This window comes from Haliotis asinina, chromosome 4 (assembly GCF_037392515.1).
Source record: "Haliotis asinina isolate JCU_RB_2024 chromosome 4, JCU_Hal_asi_v2, whole genome shotgun sequence".
Taxonomy (NCBI): Eukaryota; Metazoa; Mollusca; class Gastropoda; order Lepetellida; family Haliotidae; genus Haliotis; species Haliotis asinina.
Window position 1 is genome coordinate 34692093 of NC_090283.1, and position 25972 is coordinate 34718064.

At 42.2% G+C, this 25972-nt stretch overlaps 1 protein-coding gene across 2 annotated transcripts; it reads right to left on the reverse strand.

Annotated features, from left to right (window-relative positions):
• Window positions 1-603: 603 nt before the first annotated feature.
• Window positions 604-23596, reverse strand: LOC137281500 (monocarboxylate transporter 12-like). 2 transcript variants are annotated; one of them, XM_067812757.1, is made up of 7 exons: window positions 23403-23596; window positions 7677-7903; window positions 7166-7309; window positions 4441-5175; window positions 3497-3547; window positions 2705-2867; window positions 604-1785 (listed from the first exon to the last, which is right to left on the reverse strand). In XM_067812757.1, exons 2-7 carry the CDS (start codon window positions 7894-7896, stop codon window positions 1761-1763), a joined length of 1338 nt encoding a protein of 445 aa, XP_067668858.1. In that variant the 5' UTR covers window positions 7897-7903; window positions 23403-23596; the 3' UTR covers window positions 604-1760. The 2 variants fall into 2 exon arrangements, with proteins under 2 accessions (XP_067668858.1, XP_067668859.1); XM_067812758.1 differs by lacking the exon at window positions 23403-23596 and adding an exon at window positions 14990-15216.
• Between the last annotated feature and the right edge of the window lie 2376 nt (window positions 23597-25972).

Genomic DNA, 25972 nt, shown 5'->3' on the forward strand with positions numbered 1-25972 from the left:
CTCACAGATTGTCTCGTCATAAACACCTTTGGGGGAAGGTCGGAGTCTGCTCCATGTATTTCACTATGGCGGTGGGGAGGCGTTACTGGAACGTATGGCGCCGTTGTAACATTGGTGTACTGCTGATAACACATTATACTTTTACACGCTCAAATACCTACTACATCCGGGTACTTACCAACAGGGCACACTTCAAGCACGTCATCCTATGGAACATTGTCGACATTAGTAAACCCAATTTTGTACTACTTCTCTTGCTGCAATATCGTTTTTTGAATTTATACATGTACGTACGCTGTAGTTAAGTTCCACTATTTATGTAAACAAAAATGTCTTTAAGAATGCAACACTTACCAAAACAGTAGATGAACGTATTACCTTAAGTATAAACGAAACTGCTTGACTATGATATCGAGAATATATATATATATATATATATATATATGAACTATTGACATGTCATTATAAATACGTGGGTAACTCACAGCTACCCTGCATTGTTTCTGCACAACGGAGTTAACTGCACTTACGTCTGATCGCAAGTTCATGGCAAAAATCGATTGATTACCTCCCTTTGATAACCAAATCGACAAGGAGAGCCTCTGTTCTTAGATGAATGTATTTCTGTTTAGATCCATCAGCGTTCACCGTAACATTAAAGTTCATCATTGTTATAGATTAGTTGTGAAGCAGGCAGTATATTTAAAAATTAAAAAGACATATAGGGGATAACCAAGACTGTGATGAGTAAATTCTACAATGTTCACTACAAATGTTAATAACAATGAATCCTTCGGCACGGACCCTATCACGCAGAACATCAGACTGGTCACGATGTTGACTTTGTTTACATAAATGAACTATAGACAGCAACAGGCATATGTCCACATAAATCATAATCAACAATGGATTCCAACAGAAATATTCATAGGAACCAGAATACTAAAGGAACAACACCATTGGTAAATCATAAAGAATCTCCTGTTGTAGTTTCACGCTTTCAAATATAGCCCATAAACTCCAGACCAACGTGTTTATTGTTTTAACTTTACCAAATGGAACAGAGTATTAGGAACCCGTGACTAAACGTGTATGTATTTCAAACCAGTGCTTGTTACACTGAAAGCAACTGAACACAATTAGTCAAATAATTTTACTAAAAGTATTCAAAGAAATATCAATGGTGGTTGGCCCAAAACTGCTTTTGTAATTTTTATAAAGAGAGAGCTCTAATCTGGTTTCATCTCGGCGCCATTTGAAGATTTAGTGAACAAGGTAATCAACAGGAAAAAAATAATTGGTCCAGTTGTATTTCGTTACACGCAAGTGACAATGAACTAGGCAGATGGACAATCACACCCACACAAAATGGCACCCACTAAACCTCGTCCCAAATCCACGCACACATATCTACATTGGCCGAATCCCATCTGCCCGAGATCGGCTTGCATAGTGATTGACGTCATGTATTCAACATGGCATAAAGAAGAACCATGTATTCTCCATCCAGCGTGGAGTAGGCTAAGAACAAAGATGTTAAATGTCGCCACTGAAACGGCTTGAGAAATAATTTGGATTGTGCCACATATACATGCGGCGTCGACGGCAGCTCCACAGATAGCCCGCTGCAGCCAGCACAGCCGGGAGTCTCCACACGTGGCACAATCGCCAAACCAAACTTGGCATCTTCCATTCGGTCTCTATCTCGGAGCCCTTCCCCAAGCGGAACAGTATATTTGGTAATGCGGTTGACCTTAACCTCATACCGAGGTTACCACAGCATGTCTGGAAGTAAGAAAACATCGATCTAAATATTGCTGTAAAGGTGATAATAATGAAAATAATTTTTTATTTGAAGGTTTTCTATCTCTTACATTCTTGGGAAAGAATACAGTTTTGGCTTAAAGTATATATGTTAATGATTACTATATCTCCAAAATAGAAATATGTTCATAACGCTTCACTAATACTTGTCATTTAATATACAAGTGGTGGTTCAGGCACAAGCTTGGCGGGAAACAGAAATGTCTGGAAATTGTGATGAGCCAGTAAAACTGAAGAGGTGCAATGTATGTGTCATCCCATGGAATAGACATCCACCCGCCACACTAGGCAGCAGACACAAAGGATATTGTGACTAGATCCAACAAGATGCTACCTTCATGATATCCCAGTGGCCAAGACAGGTCTCAGCCTCACAAACATATGTACACACATCCGAAAGAAGTAGTTTATTCCATGTCCGTTTCATTTCAGTGGAAGTAGATTGGACGTTTCCCGGTCCTGAATTAATTGTTAATTATTCCCGCTGCTATGTAAAATATATGACCCCGATTGACAAATGGAACAGATTAAAGTAAGCAAAACACTGCTACCAAGTTAAAAACAAATTCCATGTTTGCTTGATTTTTTTCTCAAAAACAGTGATAATAAAGTCTTTACTGCAGTACAGCGAATAGATCGAGGTCATATGTGCGTTATCCTGAAACATGTTTTAAGTTTAACATTTATTATTTGTTTGCCCGTTTGATCATTTACTGATTGACGGAAACGGGTGTGGGTGCCTAAAACATCCTCACACAGTCAAACATGAAGAACGTAAATAACGATAATGTCATTATCTTATCATGTTCTAGCGACATAGAGAACAAGACAAAGAGGGTCCTGGTGTCGGGGACATATTTAAAGACCATGTGCTACCCACACAACGATGTCATCTGCCGCTGGGGGAGTCTTCTCTGTGTCCTTGTAGTCCTCCTCGCCCTCCATGAGGGGCACCTTGTGGTCAGTGAGGGGCTTGTTGGCCACCACGCAACGCTTGATCTTAAACAACACCATGATGACGGAGCTCCACAGCAGACACGCCCCTGGGGTGAGTAGAGCAAGAAGGAAGAAAGTAGGTCAAAAGTAGATATGACAGGGCTTTTATACATACATACGACCGTTTTAATTGTGCTTTATAAACACGAGAGTCGGCACGCTAGCATGCACGCACACACACACACACATACACACACACTAATTGCAAAAATAAAAGAGAAGAAAAGAGAAAGAAGCCAGTTAGTTGTGGACCGGTGTGATACGGCTTACAGACATACAAATACCTGAATCTGACCTGATTCCACGTTATCGTTTTTCCACAGTATGTTTTGTTTCGGGTTTGTTTGTTGCGTACATCAGTATTCCAGTTATATGATTATATAACTGTAACTGGACCAGACAATTCAGTGATCAACAGCATGAGCATCGATCTACGCAAATGGGGTATGGTGACACCTGTTAACCAAGTCAGCGAGCCTGAAGACAAGATACCGTCATTCGCCTGTTATGACAAACATGAGCTGCTGGAGATCAGATCTAACCCTTTCTGTTTATTTTGAATAGAATTTATCTTTTTTAATATTTATTTTCCATGAAAACAATTTTAGACAAAAAAAGAAGAAAGTGACAGACAATAGGTGACGTGGAAGTAATCATCATTGGCCGGGTACTGTACCTGCTAGGTAGAAGGCATACTTGTATTCCATTTCCTGCTGAATCAGCAAACCTGCGCAGATAAACATCAACGTCAACATACAGAACATCCAGACATTGGTGCCCCCTGCTTGGCACGTCAAATACTGACAAACACTGAGATCAACTAAGGTACATACACTCCTTCCACGTAGATGAAGCGTTCATTGCCATGACGACCAGCCACGTCCACTGGTAATTACCATAAAGACCTAAATAGTGTACTGCTAGTTACCATGAAGAGTTGTCACCTGAACCCCCTGTTACCATGACGACCTTCTGCCGTTAGTGTCTTTTTACCATGGCAAAACACCACGTGTAGGGAACTACTTTTAACAATTACGACCTACCATGAATACTGCTTGTCACAAAACCCAAATCTTAAGCTTTGGTTGTAAGACATTACGCGTTTGGGTTTCTGATATGACAATACACAATAAACCAGTTTTCACATTCTGGCGAAAAGCAAACTATGAGAACATCCATAGTCGCAGAAGTCAATGTTACAATATGTTTGTGCTGTTCGTCTTCACATCTCTTATGGACATGGGCCTCAGGGCAAGCACATATGGCCTCCTGAGGAAATCACACTAAGCTTTGCCTTAACTCCACATTAGGTGCTAATATGCATTCATGATATCGTGAAGCACATCATGCGGTTCAAAATGTCATTACTATTCCTCATCATTTTGTTAACATGACGCGAATTTAGTTATCATAACGCCCTAAATATATCATTGAAAAATCAAACTAAAATAACCCTATCAAAGGGCATACAAGTGACATTGGAACTAACGCCGCACTCCAATATTCCAGCTGTATGGTGGCGGTCTGTAAATAATCCACGAGTCACACTAGATCTACATACAACATACAATCATTAACTCAAGTTTGCATAGTCACACGAGTGGAGATAAATAATCGTACCTGCCGCTGGTCCTCCTGTAAGACAGCCCAAGGCTATCATGAAACACAGGTACCCGTTGCCCATGGCAATATATTCCGGGCCGAGAAGCTCCCGGGATGCTTGAGAGAGGAATGTTGTCCAATATCCACTGTAGAAGCCGAATAATAACGTGTATCCGATCTGACCCGTGAAGTCTTTGAACAATAGTGGACAGATGCCGGTGACAACCACTCCCAGTCCTACGGGGCACAACACAGACGTCACGTCATCAAGCGTGCTGTTGTGCCCCATAAATGCGAATATCATCCTGCTGGTGAAGCTAGCCATGCCGACACATGCCACAAGAAACGTGGAGCTCTCGAAATCCGTTCCTTGCGATATTGCATAGGATGGCAAATACATGTAGATAATGGTGGAGCCGAAGCTCCAGAAGAGGTTGGCGATACACATGCCGTGAAACAGAGGGTGTCGGAGGGGGAGGCACGATAGGAGGGGCAGGAGGCGTACCTCCTTCTTCCCGGGTAGAGGCTTGAGCAGGGCACCACACACGCACAGGTTGAGCGACACCCCACCGAGGAGGAGGAGAGTTCCCCTCCACGCAAACATGTCCAGCATGTGTCTGATGATGATGGGGAAGGTGATGATGCCGGCCCCAACACCACCAACCACGATGCTCAACGCCTGGAATCGCCCATGGATGAAGTAACGCTCTACGGCAACTATAGAGGGAGAGCACGCCAGTCCGAAGCCAATACCTGCAATATAAAGAGTCATTGGAGTCATCACACTTAGTACTGACTTCACTTGTACATGCGAAAATGTGGCAGAAGCAATTATGTTGGATACAGGAAAGAAGGTCCGTGGAATAGATAAAGTTAGAGGATAATACGTTTATCTACAACGTTGTACGTGTGTTCTGTAAGAGATTTCATCCAAATCGTTATTGGGTAAGATGACTAATATGAGTCCACACGAAGACCAGTGTACTGAGTATTTGATATTCAGCTTATAGGGTGCTGAAATTGTGTATGGAGATCAGATATTTCTTAAGAAATAGACATAATTATCAAGTGAAGCAAAATCTATGAGCCTGAATACATATGAGCAGTCTGAACTGCAATTTGCAAGCTATTCCTTGGACAGTTGACAGTAGCCCTGACTTATTAACACAGTCTAATGTGTCCTTAAGGCCGTCAAAGGGACTCTGTTGCCATTTTGTAAATGTATTGACATGATTTATAGGAACGGTTTGAAAGATGCACGGGCGCAGCTAATAAGGCGGTGGCCTATCCCCTATAATTATTAACATGACTAAACGTCAAGCTAACCTGTCAGAAGAGGTATTCGTTATCAGTTCAACGTATTTACATCCTTATGCCAGTCTGCCCAACGGCTAATTAATGATAACGAATCAACCAATGTCTTCCGTGTTTAATGGCTTGATTTGTGTACACAACACTAACGCTAATACTCAGTTTGATGGATTTCTAACTGAAACATAACAATTTCATTTACATTACACAGGAGTCTCGTCTCACCTCTGAAAAACTTGGAATTCCTTCTTTTCGTATAGCAAAAAGAGTGAGTGGAAGAGAAAATCACGTGGTTCAGTGACTATGAGAATAACAGATCGGTTGTGTGCTTTTGGTTACATGGTCTGTTAGGTCATCTACTCGGCCATGACAGCTGGTATCGACCGCAGGAACTTCATTGACCACAACTTTCCAATGCTATGTACACTTGCCCAATCTCAGAAGGCTAATGCTGAAGATTTCACCAGTCAACCCCTGTCTCAGGATTGTGTGTCAAATGGCTTATGCTCCAACTTTCATCGGATAACACCTTTCTAAGGTCAGTGTGGCTATAGCTAATTCTCTAGCTAATGAGGCTATGCCTGTCCATAAGGTGTCCTGATAGCAAATGGTCTAGCGTCCATCAGTCCATATCTGTCCACGAACCCGTGAAGATCCGGTCTTCAGAAACCCATGCTTGTCGTAAGAGGCTATTAACAAGATCCTGTGATCAGTCTCGCTGACATGGGGGACACGTCATCGGTTCCCACCTGCGTAGATTGATGCTCACGCTGTTGATCACTGGATTGCCTGGTCCTTACTCGTTTATTTACAGACCGCATGCACATAGCTGGAACATTGCTGAGTGCAGCATAAACTCGCTCACTCACACTGATCAGTGGATAGGAGTGCAATGAAGACTGATAGACTGGAAGTCCCTGTCGTGTCGAGTGGAACTTGACATATATTGCAAGTATGTCCCAGTTTACACTCATGCCCCTGAGGCTGGATGTTTCATAAGGCTCTCTCCGACTACTGTAACTACATTCAAACGATTAAGATACCAATAAGGTTGTGTGCATGGAATCCATATTGTCAGTTCGCAAAGTCTACTAACACATTTCACTATTGTTACACAGGATGAAACCGTTCCAGCCCTCTATATACCTACCCCTGATACTACTTCACAACTTACTCCATCACAAGAACTCCCAAACAGACCACACGTCCAAATATGAACATCCATACACATCATTTCCTCTAGTAAGCCATACCTCATTTCTTCAAATCCATCTTATACGTCCCTACGCACCCTTAATCGTCTTCAAACACAGCCTTACCCACCGTTGCTGGTCTTCCAATACAGACTCGAAAACCCTTTGGCTCAAATTCCCCCTACTCGACTTCACAATACAAAGCTGAATAAGTTTCAGGAAAAGTCTGATGAACGTACCTGTGAGCAGTCCGAAAGTGAGATACACTTGATACAGCTCATTGACGACGAGTCCTAGAGACAGCCCTGTAGCCGCAAGAAGCCCCCCGATCATAACGCTGACACGGCACCCCCACATGCTGGCTACAAACCGTAGCATCACACCTGCAGTAGAACAGTTGCACAACATGAGTCAGCGAGTCAGCTTTAATGGCATTTCGAAAAGCACTTTCAGTTACATGAAATGTGAATTGGAGCATTTCGCTGCCAACCGGCGCGGGCACTTCGTTAACAAGCCAAGGCTCGTAATCAGGGTGGATTTGGAATTCGACCCAGCGATCAACAAATGTTGCCATGTGGTACAACACTGCACAGGGTTTGATCTCATAGGAGCTACAACAAAACTGGCGTAATTCCAGAAGGCAAATGTTCAATTGGCCTTGAAAAATATTTCGTGTGTTAAAATCATATATTTATATGATATTATTCGTAAATTTAGAAAGTGTTTGTGAGCAAATATAGGTTGACGTACTGGAGAGTGCGGTGACGTACAGCAGCACCGACCCAACCCATGACGTATCGAAGTGGTTCTTCTGAAAGATGTCCCTGAAGATGACGTGGAAGACGCCGAGACTATACGTGATACCGCACACTATGAACTGTGTAAAGAAGGCGGCAATGACGACGACCCACTTCCGGTAGCCATCCTCCTCGTTCATCGTGGACTTCCGCTTAATAGTAACGACGATCATTTAGTCTCTGAAACAACAACGGAGTAAACTGACACAAAACTGTGATTGAAATGTTTAATAAAAACCCAAACAAAATAAATCCGAGCTTAGATGTGTTTGTGAACTGATGAGGTTCGACACATTCACTGCTTGCAATGCAGTAGTCTTTAATACATAGCAGAACGATCCACATCAGGTCCGCTTTATTATACCTGAGAATAGCCATAAAACCACAAACACACACACAGAGAGAGAGAGAGAGAGAGAAAGAGAGAGAGAGAGAGACAAAAATGGATTTCAATAAAGGAGACGATTCTCCATATTGGTGGGCGTTTAACAGAATATAATGCAATAATAATAATTAATATATCTGTTTAGCCGATACGAGACGAAACGTTGCATGCAAGCTTGTCCTTTCAATGACGGTTTGCCCTCAATAGCCACAGTATCGATCTTCAAACAGACTGTGGAAACATCGCAAGTCGGTCACTGATAGAGACCCCCACAGAGTCAGAACCTTTTTCATGGGGATGCCAGTCATATTTGAGGCACCTGATATGGCAGTGACAAAGGTATATTTGATTAGACTCACTCATGAAGCTCATTCTTAATGAGATCTTCAACGTTATTGCCGACATGATGTACGTCTACGAGTGACATAGGACGTTTCAGTGATCCAGCAAAAATAGTAGGGATATCAAAGCCCAACAATACTCAATTAAAAATAGCAAGGTTATCAAGGCCCAACAATGGTCAATCGAAAATAGTAAGGTTATCACGGCCCAACAATGGTCAATCAAATACAGTAAGGTTATCAAGGCCCAACAATGGTCAATAAAAAAGTAAGGTTATCACGGCCCAACAATGGTCTATCAAAAATAGTAAGGTTATCAAGGCCCAACGATGGTCAATCAAATACAGTAAGGTTATCAAGGCCCAACAATGGTCTATAAAAAATAGTAAGGTTATCAAGGCCCAACAATGGTCTATAAAAAATAGTAAGGTTATCAAGGCCCAACAATGGTCTATAAAAAATAGTAAGGTTATCAAGGCCCAACAATGGTCAATCGAAAACAGTAAGGTTATCAGGGCCCAACAGTGGTCAGTCAAGTCCTCACGAACAACAAGAACATCAAGCAACCACTCATCAGAGCTTAGTCGTAGTCGTATTGCCAAGAAAGGTTTGGAAATGTACATGGGGCCGGCCCATGTTCAACCAGTGAGGTAATGCTGCATTATGCGGAGGACAGACTCAACAATGCTAGAAGTGAAGGTTCAGGGCTGACTTGCACAAAGCTATCTTAGCGCTACAATGACTGTAATTCCCATTCTTCAAAATGGGCTTAAGATAGTCGTAGCTCTAAGATTGCTTTGTGCAAATGGACCCAGATCAACAACTGTACCTCGGACACATAACAGATAACAACACGCCTGTAGCACGGGGGCAGAGACCGGATGGCCATTATGACGCACTTTCTGGACATGTGTAACTCAATCTAGTTGATTAATTAAGAGCTTTATCTTAGGTCATAGTCTTGCGCACCTCTTTCAAAGACCCGTAATTCTACTAAATCAGGTGGTAACACATCTACACTCATACTCAGTCACAACCCTTTCCTACAACATCATTTCTAATATAAGAAGGGCTTCTGGTTACACTTTGTCAATAGTTATCCCTGCTTGTCGCAAGAGGCGATCGGGAGAGATGTCAGTCATGAGTGAGTCTTGACCGACACATGTCATGGTATTCCAATTCCGTAGATTGAAGTTCATGCTGTCAATCACTGGATTGTAGAGACTCGATTGATTACAGTCCGTCGCCATACAACACGCCCACAATACATCATCTCATTTCCTTAGACACCCATGGTGCCATCAGTGGACACTGCTAACATCACCTACAAATCCGGGAACGCCGTAGTCTGGCCTAACGGACAAGGACCCATGCTAGGATATGTTATACCAGACAATTTATTTGTGACAACAAAACCGCTAACGGAAGTCGGTCGATAGCAGTAACGACATAATGTTATCGTTGCCTGGGTAACATGTCCCAGCCGGACGTACATATTAAGCACAACATTTACCAACACATATTGTGTTTCCTTCGTCTACCTTTGCGCCTGAACCCGTCCGCCACAGTGAATTGTGACCCCTTAACTTAACATATCAGTATCCAGCCTCATTGTTCAAGATTCGTCGTTCATGTCACTACTCACTGACGGCGATTGGTTTATGCAATACGGTCTGATATTCGGCACGTGTTTCAATGCAGAGATGGCACAATTACCTACATTCCGGCAGCAGCAGTATCACGCTATGGACACGATATGATAGTGGTCCTGAATGTGCTACATGGGTGTTGAAACATATCAGTATTATCTATTTAGGCCCTACCTCAGATAGCGAGAGGAGCCAGTCTTAAAAATAGACTGAGTTGAATGACTTACACAACTCGTAGAATACAAAGTCAGTGTATTCAGAACAAGCCGTGAATCTACCTTTTGAAATGGTGGAAGGGTAATCTAGTGGTTAAAGCGTTCGTTCGACCCACCGAAGAACCGGGTTCGATTCCCCACATGAGTACAATGTGCGAAGACCATTTCTCGTACCTTCGCCGTGATACTGCTGGAATATTGCTGGAATATAGAGGTATAAAACTAACCTCAGTCACTCGTTGACACAATCCTTTAAAACCTACAGTGTCAGAAGATCTATGTCTGTGATGTGAGCATCATCCCAGCTGTATCAGGTGGGACGTTATACTGGAGACTATCTGGTATTCTAATAAAACGTTTAAGGCTGCGGTAATGGATGTAATTTTGCAAATTGTGTTCCATTTTAATGGGCCTACAGATGTGAGCCGAAATAGACGTGCTTTACTGCAGTATGATCAGTTCTTTCCAATAAACACGGTCGAGTTTAACTAAATGAGAAATTACCAACGAAAAAAACCCAAAACCAAAACACTACCAAAAAAAAAAATAATAAACACACACGCACGCACGCACGCACGCACGCACGCACGCACGCACACACACACACACACGGCTGGTTTGTCACACAGGTGTAATGAAGATTTTAACACCTGCGTAGTCCTCTCCCTCCAATCAATAGTCATCCTACCGTCCAGCTTCCACACATCACGTCCATCGACGATGTCAAGGCATAAAAAATACAGTAAGTGTAAAATTGCATGTCAAACATTACCGTGAAACACGTATAGATTAGAATGATGGGAATGTATTTCTGCATGACTCCACTCTACAGAGGATTCCTCCTTACAGCTGCCTTGTCTTGCTTGTTGAAAGTCATTACTGGAATCAGCCGGGAATATTGTACAAAACTTAAATCTCTGTGCACTGTTTATCATCAGGCAGTGGGAGGACAAGGGGCAACGGCATGCTTTGCTTACTTTTAATAACGCTATGGGACTATGGAGCTTTGGTCTATGGAGCCCTGGCATCGTCAAGCTGATGACACGTGGAGCTAGACGGACTGGTGAGCTTCCTGTTTCCCATCACACTGACTGACCACACGTCCACCACAGAGGAAATAACAGATTTGTGTGATTGCTGAAGACCACCTCGGGACAATGCCACTGTCCAGTATGTCAGACTTCATCTGTTGAAAGCCCACAAGGCCTGACATGTTTATGTTTCCGGTGAAAATCTGAGAACATTCTGTTTTCGAGACTCTGTGATCTAAGTATAATGCGCCTGTTGAAGGTCTCCAAATAAGGTTCAGTGGAGGATCTTATTCACTGAAGATCTGAAAACAATGTGTCCACACGAACATCAAGGTCAGGCCCCCCTAAGTAATTGAAGGAATTACAGCAAATTTGAAGGAATTGCATCTCAAATGTAAACAAACGCAGCCCACTCGCGAAACAATTGCAGCGATATCGGTAGTTTAGCGGTAATAACAGAAATACATCGGCCCTATCGGAAGCAATGTCGGTAATACTGGAAACACGATCGGCCATCTTCGGAGATTTTTCGGTCGCGAGCGGAAACTCACGCAGCAAAACATGGCGTCGTTGGAAGAAGCACCCGTCTCGGTGAGATTTGTTTTTAGTTCCTACTATTACATTTTCATACTTATCCATCTTTGACCACCCGTGTTGAATGCGTTTAGGTATGAGGTGTTGTCGGGACAATAGCTTATGTTTTTAGGAAAAGATTGTCACTGCAGAAGAGTGTCACAAGTCATGCCCCTGGAGATTGTTCACATCTGAACATCGAAGTCGTGCCGATGATTACGAACATCATGAACGTGCGCCATGAAGAAGTTTATGAGCCATAATTTTTCTTGCTACGAAGTGCAATTGACAAATTTAAACACATTTTACAAAAAAAAATGATGTTATATCTCGCGCACGTTCGTAATCATCGGCACGACTTCGATGTTCAGATGTAATCAAACTACAGGGGCATGACTTGTGACGCTCTCCTAGAGTGACTATCTTTTCCTAAAAACATAAGTTATTGCCCCGACAACACCTCATACCTAAACGCATTCAACACGGGTGGTCAAAGATGGGATAAGTATAAAAATGTAATAGTAGAAACTAAAAACAAATCTCACCGAGACGGGTGCTTCTTCCAACGACGCCATGTTTTGCTGCGTGAGTTTCCGCTCGCGACCGAAAAATCTCCGAAGATGGCCGATCGTGTTTCCAGTATTACCGACATTGCTTCCGATAGGGCCGATGTATTTCTGTTATTACCGCTAAACTACCGATATCGCTGCAATTGTTTCGCGAGTGGGCTGCGTTTGTTTACATTTGAGATGCAATTCCTTCAAATTTGCTGTAATTCCTTCAATTACTTAGGGGGGCCTGAAGGTGTCAAGTTTCATCTCAGTTCCTCGACCACGAAAATGAGGTTCACCAGCTAGCTAATCTGGGATTATCCACCTGCTGAGAGAGGGAATGCTGCAGGTACCTGTCACCATCATCTACGACCATATCTCCTGGTCACTACAGTATCTCCGAGGCCTCTATCTAGGCTAATGACAACGGTTCAGGCCGGTCACTCGAAGTCACTGATGCCTATAAGTACATAATCAATAAGATAGCGTGATTGGTAAAGATGTGTCTACAGAGGCGACCCCTGACGGGCTACCTCTACAACATTCTTGTTAAACTAAGGACTAACTGGGATTAGAATAGAATAAGAAAATCGATGCCACGACCGACATAGGAAGGAAACATAGTGTCTATTTAGTAAGTAACCAGAAGGCAGTCACACAAAGATCGTCAAGAGTTACTGTTATCAAACCGCAGAGAGGTTAGATTTTGAGTTGTAGTCGCCAGTGGTCACACGTCGTCCACTGCAGGCCACAACAGAAACTGACCACACACCCTCAGCCAACACAAACCTGGAGGCCATAATATACACAGGTTAGGCCGTAAATCATATCGTTCTTCAGTCAGTGGTGGGGTGGTAGATGATGACGTTTTGTGGGCGCATTTCCGTCCACAGATAAAATTAAATCTAAGTCAGTAACTGGCATTAGCAGTTGTGCCAGTTTGACCCCGATGTAACATAATGTTTGAAACTCAAATGAGATATGTTAACGATAGGCTAGTATGATGTGTGTGTCATATAACGTATATGATCGTTGTGGATAAGAAACCGTTCCCGAACTCCTAATGTAAGAAGGTGTTAGTTTACTTGATCTTACAATCGGGGGCTGTTTGAAGTGCATAGTCGAGATGTATTTCGCTATTAAAGGGGGCCATAATTAACTCCTATATATATGCAGGACAAGACATGTTTGACTTACTGGCAAGATTAACTCTTCCCTAAATATTTCCCCGCGTTACTGAAACTTACGTCAGGATGACGGAAGTTCAGCGTGGCCTTTACCAAGGATCACATAATTACTGCGGATAGCGATTCAAATAAACAAACATGGCGATTTGGTAGAAGTACTAACCATATAGGCCCGGCCTACATGCCCTGGAACAATAGACCAGTCGTTTATGGAGATCTCTATTTGTTGCTGGGTAGTGGTCCTGGTGCAAAGTCCATTAAAGTCCGTCAATGCCCGTCTTGTCGTCGCCATAGCTATCACATCAACCTCATTCTGATTGTTGTTCTGTCATACAATACGTGTACTTCCCAACACATACTGGTATTATGCCCTGCTGTATCTAATCATATATTATGTACCATAATATATCAGCATATCTACTGCACCATGTACTACTATATCACATTTACTGGTATCATGTACTACTATATCACATTTACTGGTATCATGTACAACTATATCACATTTTATGGTATCATGAACTACATTACATCATTTGCCGCTATCATGTACTATATTATCACATCATTTACTGGTATCATGTACTACTATATCACGTTTACTGGTATCATGTACTACTATATCACATTTACCGCTATCATGTACTATATTATCACATCACTTACTGCTACCATGAACTACCATGTCACATCATATGCTAGTGTCATGAACTGTATCATAAACTGGTATGATGAGCTAGTATATCACATTTACTGGTATCATGCACCACTATGTCACATCATATACTGGTATCATGAACTACTATATTGTATCATAAAGTGTTATGATGAACTACTATATGAAATCATTTACTAGTACTAGTACTTGCTGCTCCACTTAATGTCGAGTTACATCGCCTCACTCCCTACACACCCACGTCACACCTGTTCCCCACTTCACAGATCGACATGCATTTCTTATTTTGGCTTCTCCGGCAGACGGTGACATCTGCACGCACATGCATAGTTTATTTCTGTGACTTATTTCTGTCCCATATATAACAAACATCACGCATGGAGGTGATGACTAGGTCTAACTGTGTCTGCCTTACAACACACATCACTGTATCGCCGTCTTTGTAACAACACCTGTACACCACACTCTCGTCTTGTAGGTCTGTCGATTCACAACCAGCTATATCCGGATATACATCATGAAAACTGGTCAAATCTTACAACAAGAAAGAGGAGTGACCCTCATAAACACAAACACCCACAAAAACACAGCCTGGTGTTTCGCAGTCGCTCAATGAAGGACGGAGGTCGTGCCCGTGACAGCCATTAGCACGGCTTACCTTTGTGTGAGAACATTCCTCGATACGAGAACACTATGAGCGACGAGGCGAGTATTCCAGTTTGTCCTTCGTCAGCGGGAACTAAAACTCAAACTGCTATTAAGGAATACAAGAAAGTGTTATCTCTCCTCATACATAACATATCCAGTTTGTGAAGAGGTCGCCCATCCACAGCACAGAGTCAACACTTCGACACAGCTGACATCAGTGTTTATGTTGTGGGGGTCAAAGGTCACCATACCACGTGACAAAATGTTTCATTCAGTTTAGAACCACTTACTCAAATCTCTGCACGTTTGTCAACGTCATAAAACCATTTGATAAGCATGGATTGTAACATGACGACCAGTTAACAAGGCGTTATGCACCCTGCCCCTTTGTTAATCGCTGCTGGAGAAGTGCCAGCTATATTTGAGATTGACGTCATCACAGCAAATTGCTTCAAAGGGACGTAACTCTAGCAGGGTGGCTGAGATCTTACATAATCTGCTTTTTCTCCCGCATAATCTCATAACACCATCTCACCAGACCATATCCATACCGACTTTACATTCGAGGAGTTTCTGTTACATGTTATTTTTCATGGCTATAAAATGTATCTGTAAATGAGTAAATACTGGGATTTTATTGACACTGTCGACTCACGTGAACACAAACAACTAAAATAAACTTCCTCTTGTCTTGGGGGATATACATGCAATACGATTTGGTAATACTGACTGCCTAGTAGCCACCCGGATATTCTTCACATTGCCTTTGTTAAACGGATTTATAAATGGCCATTTTGTCAAGCACATTTGTGAAAACACACGCTTTGAGGAAATGCATTTCCCCATGCAAAATGGACTAAAAGAAGCATGTGATGCTAACCATCAACAAAACAGTAACAAACTCCAAGCAGGCCGTTGTCCACATAGTTTCATGTTTGATCATCATTAAGCCGCGACAAGTAGTGATTCATAATATTACGTAATATTTTCATGTGCAATTAAATGAAAACAGACATTGGATTATGGCTATCGGCGGAAGGTAACCCTTCACCCTAAGTGAACACAGATATGTTAAACTGACGTTGTGTATCTGAAAACACAAAATTTTGAATGCATCCATACCTCTGTTTAAACTGAAACTGAAGATTCAGAACCTGCACCTGAGAAAAACAAAGACGGTTATGGTGCAGTACGTACATAGTCTGTCGTACAGACCCTGAAGTATAAATATCCTAGAAAGCCCACGCATGTCTAGAAAATGTGGCAAGTCTAGATTTCCACAGCTTCAATAAATGAAGAATGAAGAAATCTCAAGGTTCCATTTCATCATCTTATTTTTTTATTCACTGTGGACGTTGTTTTCAGTAAAATATGTTCATTTCAGAGATTAGCTCTAAGTCTAGTAAGTACAGTGGGCACTGTTATTTCTGTCATGATGATGAACCCAGACCCGAGTATTTCGCAAACTTAGTCTGCCTCACACTCCCTGTATCACATTAATTTCTCTACTGCCTACACCTTCTCACAATGTTAAGCCCTAAATGAAGTAAGTCTTCTTGTCAATATGAACCGAATTATTTGTTTCAATCAAAGTTATACTGATTCACAGACTAATCTAATTTGTACCGGTAACGAGGTCTCCACGACGTAGTAAACCCCGGCGTGACTCGATCTCATCCACCGAGGTGGACTTCAACCCCGTCGCTGTGACACTAGCGTCGACACACGGAAATGCCCACTTGTGAAGAGAATTGGCCGCTAGTGTCACCATATCCCACACTGACAGTTCGGGATTATTCATTCTACACACCACACTCACATTGAACGACTATGCACGACTAAACACGTAACGGACCACCTAATAGGTAATAAACGTAGACCGTTCAGATTAAACACAAGCAGAAAAAGATACAATAAATTCTCAGACTTCTAATCAGAGGAAAACTTTCATATGTGTGCCATGCGACACCACATCAGAAAAACCGTCTGTTTTTGTCATGTGACACCACGAAACAGTCTGTGCCATGTGACACCACAGCAGAAAATGGTCCGTTTTGGTCATGTGACACCACGATAGGAAACAGTCTGTGTCATATGACACCACAGCAGAAAACAGTCTTTTCTTGTCATGTGACACTACGACAGAAAACAACCTGTGTCATGTGACATCACAGCATGAAACAGCCTTTGTCTGTGTTATGTGACTCAAAAGAGGAAACCAGTTTTGTTATTTTACAAAACAGCCTATTTGTACAATCTACCAATTTATTTTGACATTTGTCTTGGCGTAAAATCTATGACCCAGATCAGGAGAATGCCACGTCCACTCCTACAAAAAATTAACCCCTGGTAAAACTCTAGCATATCCAATCTGTCTTGGCATCGCCCATGTACACAATAACGATATCTCGGGCTGTCAACACCCAGACAGGAGAACCAATGCATCTTCACTATTTGCAGCAGCGTAACACTTTAACATGATTCTCTGCAAATCAGCGTTTGATGTTTCAGCAAAACCAATAATACTGCAGTAGGGATGAGGAACCTAGAGGGAGAGGCTTGCCGCCACTTAAATCACCACCGCAACAATATCAGAGCGATATATGGCTAAATGGTCCGACATGGAAGCGGTTAACAAACCTGGGGATGGACAAATTACATCGAAAGTGAATATTAGTTATCACACCCACCACTAACCCACTTACAACGAGACTGTATCATTCTACGAGTCCACGGTGGAAACAGTGGAACTAGCATTTGCAGAGAGCTGACGGCGACATAACCATTGGCAACTGCAGATAATTGCAGCTCTGCACTCACAACTGAAGGATACAACGACCTCGGGCTGTGTAATACCTGGGCTCATGCAGAAGACATCTGCGACATAACTAAATGAAACGTCTTGTATGCTGCAGGGCTAGGAAATTAGCGCCACAAAGAACAGCGATTATCTAACAAGATTCCGCACACGCTGACGGGCACAGCTGCAGGCTGTAACGGCAAGACGAACACAATATGTGAAGCTGAAATGTTTGTGTTTCTTTTGAAACTGTAAGAGACAATAGACCGTCATCAGGTCAAAGTCATGCTGGTATTCAACATGGAGATATTTCTATAATATCAGTAGTCGTACAATCGCTGTGCTGGTTCAGAAAATGCGTACAATTAATGATTGCACCTCTGTTGGTTGGTTTGTTGTTCAACATCGCACTGAGCAATGTTCCAGGTGGCGGCTGTCTGTAGATATTTGGCACACCATCCAGTGATTGACGGCACTAGCTTCAGTCTACGCTAACCATGTCAGCAAGCTTTACCAACCGAACCCGTTTGTAACCCTTACGAAGAGCATGGGTTACTGAAGACCATGATAAAGCACACCCTTACTCCTTCATTAGGGGAATGTAGGAGTAAGGGTGTACTCCGACAAGTTGTGTTCCTCAAATAAAGGAGTTGATATCTATAAAAAGAACTTGTGTCTAAAACTAATAAATGTCATTCAAAAGCCTTCACCTCACCTCAGACATCAACAAGTGACACAGTACGTTGATATAAATCTCGTGAACCTGGGTGCCGTGCACATAACAAAGAATACAGCAGGACGAAACCGTAATGCCAAAGGAGGTTTTACTGCACCAAATATCCCAAAGGTGTAGCTAGGGATTTTGTTCCGAATTGTAGTAATATTTAGTCAGAAAATTGTCATTGCATATGATTTCCAATTATGTTTTAATTATATGCACCTAAACACACGTCTGAATGCCTGGTAAAGACCTTACCTGCCAGAGGTCTGGAAAAAATAATGACCTCGTTAAACATTTCCATTAAACGTCTCCATAACAGATTCATCTTATCAGATAGGACTGAAAGCTTAGCTAGAAACGTGTTTTCAGTAAAGTTGCGTCAGTGCAGGCCTGGGCTGATCAGGCACTGACCATTGCCCAGTAAGGATTTGATTGTTGTTACAAATTACCAGAAGTGTCCTTACTGGCAATTACGCCATGTTAAAACAGCCTATCACTCAGGTGATTTAAACACGTGGTCCATGTACAGGACAAGAGTGACTATGTGACTAAGTTAGGTCAGAACAGGTCAGGTCAAGGATGATATCTGGCAAGGCACCACATTCTTGAAGGTCTACAGTACAGGTTTCATGACATAAATGTGACTCATGAGTGCTTCTTAAACTAGATACACATTATGGGGAGATTTGCACTCGCCCAAAAGTTTCTTCAGGCATTGCCCTCTAATTCGGTAATCAAGGTCACGGAACTCATTTGACAGTGTCCATAGTTCCACAGACAACATGATCGATGTTGGCAGGCGATATTGTAGAACTGACTAGACAAAATCCTGGTACTCAGCGGACATCATGCCGGAACAGATGGTGTCAAACAATAGCAGAGAGGATATCAGAACAAACTAGGCCGCGTTATTCACTTTGTGATACAAGCACCAAAACTCTAATGATTGCTCACCATGGCCTCCCCGTTCAGAAAATAACGTTGGCCAATCAAAAATCCAATATGGTCGCCACTGGTTATGCAAAAATATTATCGTTTTCGTTTGACTATCATTTGTATTAGATGGCAGCCCATAGACGTCGCACTGAAGCCTGTAGCAGATACGGGCGTCATGTGGAACTACAAAGACCCAACTTGACAACGTTGGTTGAAGCATTCGTTGTGAACGAACACACTGCCTCCCTAGACGAGAACTGTTACATCCGCAAAACTGCACATCCTCGGTATAAGAGAGTGTCTACAGGAAATCAATGAACTGCAACTAATGCTGAACCCTTGTACCTACTGACATTTAACTGATCGTTGTTTACTGCACCATTAGACCCAATACCCATTTGACTCATTTTCCATTCAACGTATGGGAGAAACTTTAATCGGCACTGGCAACAGTCCAGCTTAACCGATAATACTTGCCAGTGTCAACAGTGACAAATAAATTCTTCTTAATATGGATGTGTAACAGATCCATGACCTCCAGCGGTAGGCTCCTGGGGGTGATGACACTCTCGAATACGCTCCAAGACTGATGGCATGATAGACACGAGATATCCAGTAGTACACTCCCGCATACACTCAAAAGGTGATGACGCTGCAAACCGGTGGCCTCCATTACTACATTCCTAAGCGTGCAGTACACCGCACTCCCCAGTCCAGCAACTTTACAGCATGTCACGTCGTACACCCAAGTCCACATCAAGACACACTGCACACCCGAACCCAGCTACCCCATACCATGTCACGTCGTACACCCCTACCAACTACTCTACATCATGACACGCTTTACACCCCTAGCAGCTACTCCACCCCCATGACACGTTTTACACCCCAACCAGCTACCCCATACCATGTCACACTTTACACCCCAACCAGCTACCCCATACCATGTCACACTTTACACGCCAACCAGCTACTCCACACCATGACACGTTTTACACCCCAACCAGCTACTCCACACCATGTCACACTTTACACGCCAACCAGCTACTCCACATCAAGTCGCGCTTTACACCCCTACCAGCTACACCATACCATGTCACACTTTACACCCCTACCAGCTACTCCACACCATGACACGCTTTACATCCCAACCAGCTACTCCACACCATGACACGCTTTACACTCGACCTAGCTACCCCATACCATGTCACGCTGCATATTCCAGCCCAGCTACTCCACACCATGTCACGCTGCATATTCCAGCCCAGCTACCCCACACCATGTCACGTTGTACATCCGACCTAGCTACCCCACACCATGTCACGCTGCATATTCCAGCCCAGCTACCCCACACCATTTCACGCTGCATATTCCAGCCCAGCTACCCCACACCATTTCACGCTGCATATTCCAGCCCAGCTATCTCACACCATGACACGCTGCATATTCCAGTCCAGCTACTCCACACCATATCTAGGTTGTACATCCCATGCACGGCGGTCTGTGTACACAGGAGGACGTGCTCCCTGGGTCACAGACTTCTGCATGTAATATCCTTGATGGGTTATGACTTATGAATGGCAGATTCAGATGATAGCCATGGACCACAAACACGCTAATGCTTGCTGTATGCATTAGTCGATCAAGTAGAAATCTGCTCTCGTGGGATGTAAAATCTGTTCTAGTGGGATGGAGACGTACAGACATCACAAATGACATGAAAATAGCATGGCATTGTTTGGTCGATCGGTCGGTCGGTCGGTTGGTGGGTTGGTTGATTGGTCAAATGAAACCAGCACAAATAAATAAATAAATAAATAAATAAATAAATAAATAAATAAATAAATAAATAAATAAATAAATAAATAAATAAATAAATAAATAAATATAAAAAAACATCGATTAGAGTTGACCGCGTCATGTGGCGATGGATGTGCGTCTACATGACACACGACGCCAAGTAACTAGCAATCAAATAATGGGAGTACATGGATGACAGGTGACAGGTGGTGTCAGACAGTCCAGGCAATGCTCGCTAAAGCCTGTGCGTGTGTAGCAGGTCATGGAAGTGCACATAGATTCTAGTACATGAATAATTGACTCGTGTTATCTAACATATTTGAAGTGCTGCCATCAGTAAAGGAAGCTTACTCATTCTTATCGATTTAGTAAAAGTTTACGTCATATTGGAAGTAATTCGGTCATATAGTGAAATATATAACCCTGCAAAGTCGTAGGAACGTCATGTATATATGTCATAAAGCATAAGTAATATTAATGTACAAAACATTCATTTCTTGATTGATAAGCTCACTCTTTAGAACTGGTAACACGCCCTATAGCATATCGTTGAATGACATTTAGAAGGGCTGCAAATATTAAGGAAGAGTGTTTTCATGGATATCGACTTCCTTATTATGAGGAACACAACGTTTCGGTGTATATCCTTACTTCTACATTCACATGACGGCGAAGTGAGGATATAATATGAAAAATTGCGTTCCTCATAATGAAGACGTTGATATCCCTAAAACCTCTCTTCTTACACTGACACAGCACATTGAAAACAGGATTTCCCTCTCTAACAAACTAAAAGAATGCATGATTGTTTCCTGCAAGCATAGACAATCTATCACTGAGTGTGAGAATCGACTTAGAAATTTATGAACTGTTTATTTCGAAGACTATATGTTGTGGCGTCCATTGGTCTTTATTCTGACATCGTACCTGTAAGGGTATCGGTTTCTCATTGGATCTGTTTATAACGTATTGCGATATATTGTGATAATATTTTCATGGCAAAACAAGCAATGTGAGTGAGCATGGTTTTACGTCGCTGTGAGCAATATTTCAGCAGTATCACGGCTGGAGACACAAGAATTGGCCTCCAGATATAGTACTCATCTGGGGAATCGAACCAGGATCTTCATCCTGACGATGATTTAACCACTGAGCTATCATACCGCTCCGAAACAAGTGTAGGATATGATACTTTTATACGTATTTTTTCTGCCATAGGTAAAGGATAACAAACTAATACTTGACCTCTGCCTTGAGATAACCTGTGAAGCATCGCCTTGACCAAATGTGTATGTTCAGTCGTCATGACTAACAAAGCATTGTGGGACTTGAACCTTAATGACACGACTTTTTCAACACCCAAGAGTAAGTCAATTATAATGTTTTGTAGTCATATCTTGACAATTTCATTTAGAATCTAATCACTCTTATCCGACCTGAACAGAGCTTCCATTTGACCTGGTTTTGCTGAGCGCCTGGACGCATACACGATAGCCGTCCGAGCAGGTTGTACTATCCTGTCACATATGGCGAGCAGGCATTACGAAAGTAGGTCAACATGTGCTTAATTAGTCTTCGGTTGGCTGGTCGGGGCAAAGATCAAACAAAGCGGTCATTTGAACATACTGAGCTGCGACGTAATGTTACACAATTGACATAGCTGTTCACATAGCTGCTGTATACAGCGGGGAATTAAACAACACAATGGTATATCTAGCTTGTAAACACGTGTCACCTAACATATGATATTCTCAGCGCGAGGTGCCACAATATCAGTTGTCACTAACACAACTCGCCAGATCTGGTATTACTGTAAAACAGCCGATGTCACACCACCTGCCACAAAGGCTGCCGTTGATAATATATCCCTAACACACAAATGTAAACACTCACATGCTGAGTGATTTTATCACACTTCTGTAGGTTCCATACAGACAATATATCGGTACCACCACAGACAGATGGCTCTCAAACGTATAGAGCTAATTGTTCCGTGAAAATGTCCCACCGTGAGTAGACGGTTCAAATGCGATCGGTCTGATAAATCTGCTGCAAATCTGTGGTAAAAGGTGATGCGGCAAACAACAGTTTTCGAACCATGGCTTGCCTCATATTTTGTACACATAGTGCAATCACTGCTCTTTCAAGGACGTTGATGGTACTCACGTTTAATGCCCTCACATGTCTCTCTGAGGATCGGCGAATTACGACGACTCCAGTGGTCGCGATATACTGCGGGTCAAGTTGCCAGTTACTGGACACAACTAAAACCGATCGCTTCTAACTAGCGCGGATGTCATTCAAGGAACATCATGGCGGAACGCTCATGAATAATTATCAGCCAGCCCCGTGGTTTGTCTCTATATACATCTAGGTCACAGCTAAAAATATCAATATTTACACATGGGTAAGAGCGACGGAGTTGCATCCCTTTGAACCTAGCGGGCGAAAGATGTTTCAGTGTTCAATGTTCAGTCGCCAAGAAAACCTGCACATTTCTAAAATCACAAGAAACGTACTGTCTGCTTGAAAACTATTGTGAATGTGTCTAAAAATTAACATGAGTGTCATAAACCTATTAAGAATATAACATACTTTTCAGCCGATCCGAATTTTCTCGTGAGAATGTGAACATAGACATCACAAACAACTCTACTTACACTGAATTCCAGTCGCTATGTTATAAGAAAATGGTATTTACAAATGAATTTTGATTTTAAACTGTAATAACATCGTATTTCTAAATTTTATGGCGATGTGTAGGCAGCATGACCTTAACTGAGACGTCACAGTCGGTTCCTGTTTGATGAGGTCGTAAAATGATTCACAGTGTATCTGGCTCACTGGTTCCACCTGTTACGTGTTGTTTGGGCTTATTCAGCGTTATTCTGTAACTGACATGATGATACTGATATAACATTAATTCCGCACCAGACCGCCACACGATCCTAGAGGGAGAGCCTCGTTTTGGGACTTCCCACGATTTCCAGATTCCTTACGTCTGAGCTGGCTGTACGACAGAGCACGTTGTACGACAGAGCACGTTGTACGACAGAGCACGTTGTACGACAGGGCACGTTGTACGACATGTTTGCAAGGATTAGAAGAAGCGTAGTGTTGCAACATACAAGTGCTCAGTTCTATCAAATCATACAGATTAACATTCGTGCATCCATTTAACTGAATTAGTGTAAAAATTCTGGTCTAGTTATTGCGCTAGGTACCCAGTAAACGGGAAACGAGACTGTTGTGTAGTCAGTGATTTGACTTGGCGACCGCACTCAAACTGTCCAGTCCCTTCGTTGCGTCCATAAGGTAAGTTGTCGCAGAGACTGTGCTTTAAGACTATAAAAGGTATGTATTTTTTTTTCTACACGTGTTCATAACTTCAGAGCAAGATAATCATACAATATCAACATTCCGTGTACAGAGAACCCGGATGGATAGATGCTTATTACCACAAGAGTATATACAACGTTGTAGTCAGAAAACGTTGACGGGCAAATTCGACGTACATTTCACCATGATTGTGAATGTTCCGACATACATTTCACCATGATTGTGAATGTTTTGACATACATTTCACCACGATTGTGAATGTTTTGACATACATTTCACCATGATTGTGAATGTTTTGACATACATTTCACCATGATTGTGAATGTCCCGACATACATTTCACCATGATTGTGAATGTTTTGACATACATTTCACCATGATTGTGAATGTCCCGACATACATCTCACCGTGATTGTGAATGTCCCGACATACATTTCACCATGATTGTGAATGTCCGCAGATAAATTTCGCCATGCGCGTGAATGTTTCGACATACATTTCACCATGCGCGTGAATGTTCCGACATTATTTTCACCATGTGCGTGAATATTCAGACTTAACATTCAACATGAGCGTGAATGTTCCACAAAAAGATAATACAAAAGAGTGCGATACAACAGTAGAGACTAAGAATTAATTAATACACGTGAGTGAGTTTAGCTTTACGTCGCTTTTAGCACTATTCCAGCAGAATCACGTTGAGGGACACTAGGAATTGGCTACATGGACATGGAGGCAAGACACACGGGAGGAAAGAAAGAGTTACCTCCCTTTAATTTCATTTGCCACGAGAAATGAGATGTCAAATACGTGGTGTGTACAACAATATCTTTCATCAGGGAGAGTATATAGATGTATATACAGGGAGACGAAACTCCCCGAAAAGCCGCTGAACGTATGTCTCGGGCCCTTATTTAACCAGTGTAGCCAATGTGGCGACAGTGTAGTATTTAAGATTGAGCACGCTTTATTTTCAGCAGCTGATTATATTCGCTGAGAGTTGTAACAACTGAAATCCTACATGTTGAAAATAACTTAACTATTTTGCCACTTCGGTTTAGTGAAATAATTGGTATTAGTGCCCGTGTCAGGATAGTAGATTTGTAGTAAAGTTTCAAGTCGGTATGTTATAGCTCACTGGCTTCCATTCTCGTTTCACCGCGAATATTGACTAAATTGTGCCTATTATAACTTCTTTCACACATTCGTTTAATTTTTAGAAGGGAAAAAAACCTTCAGTTGAAAGGTATTTCCAAGCAATATAATAGGTTTATGGCTTAAAAAATTGTTATATCGCCGATCTGTTCTGATCCGCCATTGAAATACTACACGCCGTTGTTTCAGTGTTTCAAGTTATTTTGAAAAAAAACCATCTTTCACATACACCTTTAATTCTT

Bases quoted from the DNA above. Each gene is read 5' to 3' on its own strand.
- LOC137281500 (XM_067812757.1), bottom strand. From the start codon at position 7,896: ATGATCGTCGTTACTATTAAGCGGAAGTCCACGATGAACGAGGAGGAT. The intron at 5,176-7,165 runs GTACGTTCATCA...TTTATATTGCAG, and splicing joins CACTTTCGGACTGCTCACAG to GTATTGGCTTCGGACTGGCG. The intron at 2,868-3,496 runs GTACAGTACCCG...TACTCACCCCAG, and splicing joins GTATGCCTTCTACCTAGCAG to GGGCGTGTCTGCTGTGGAGC.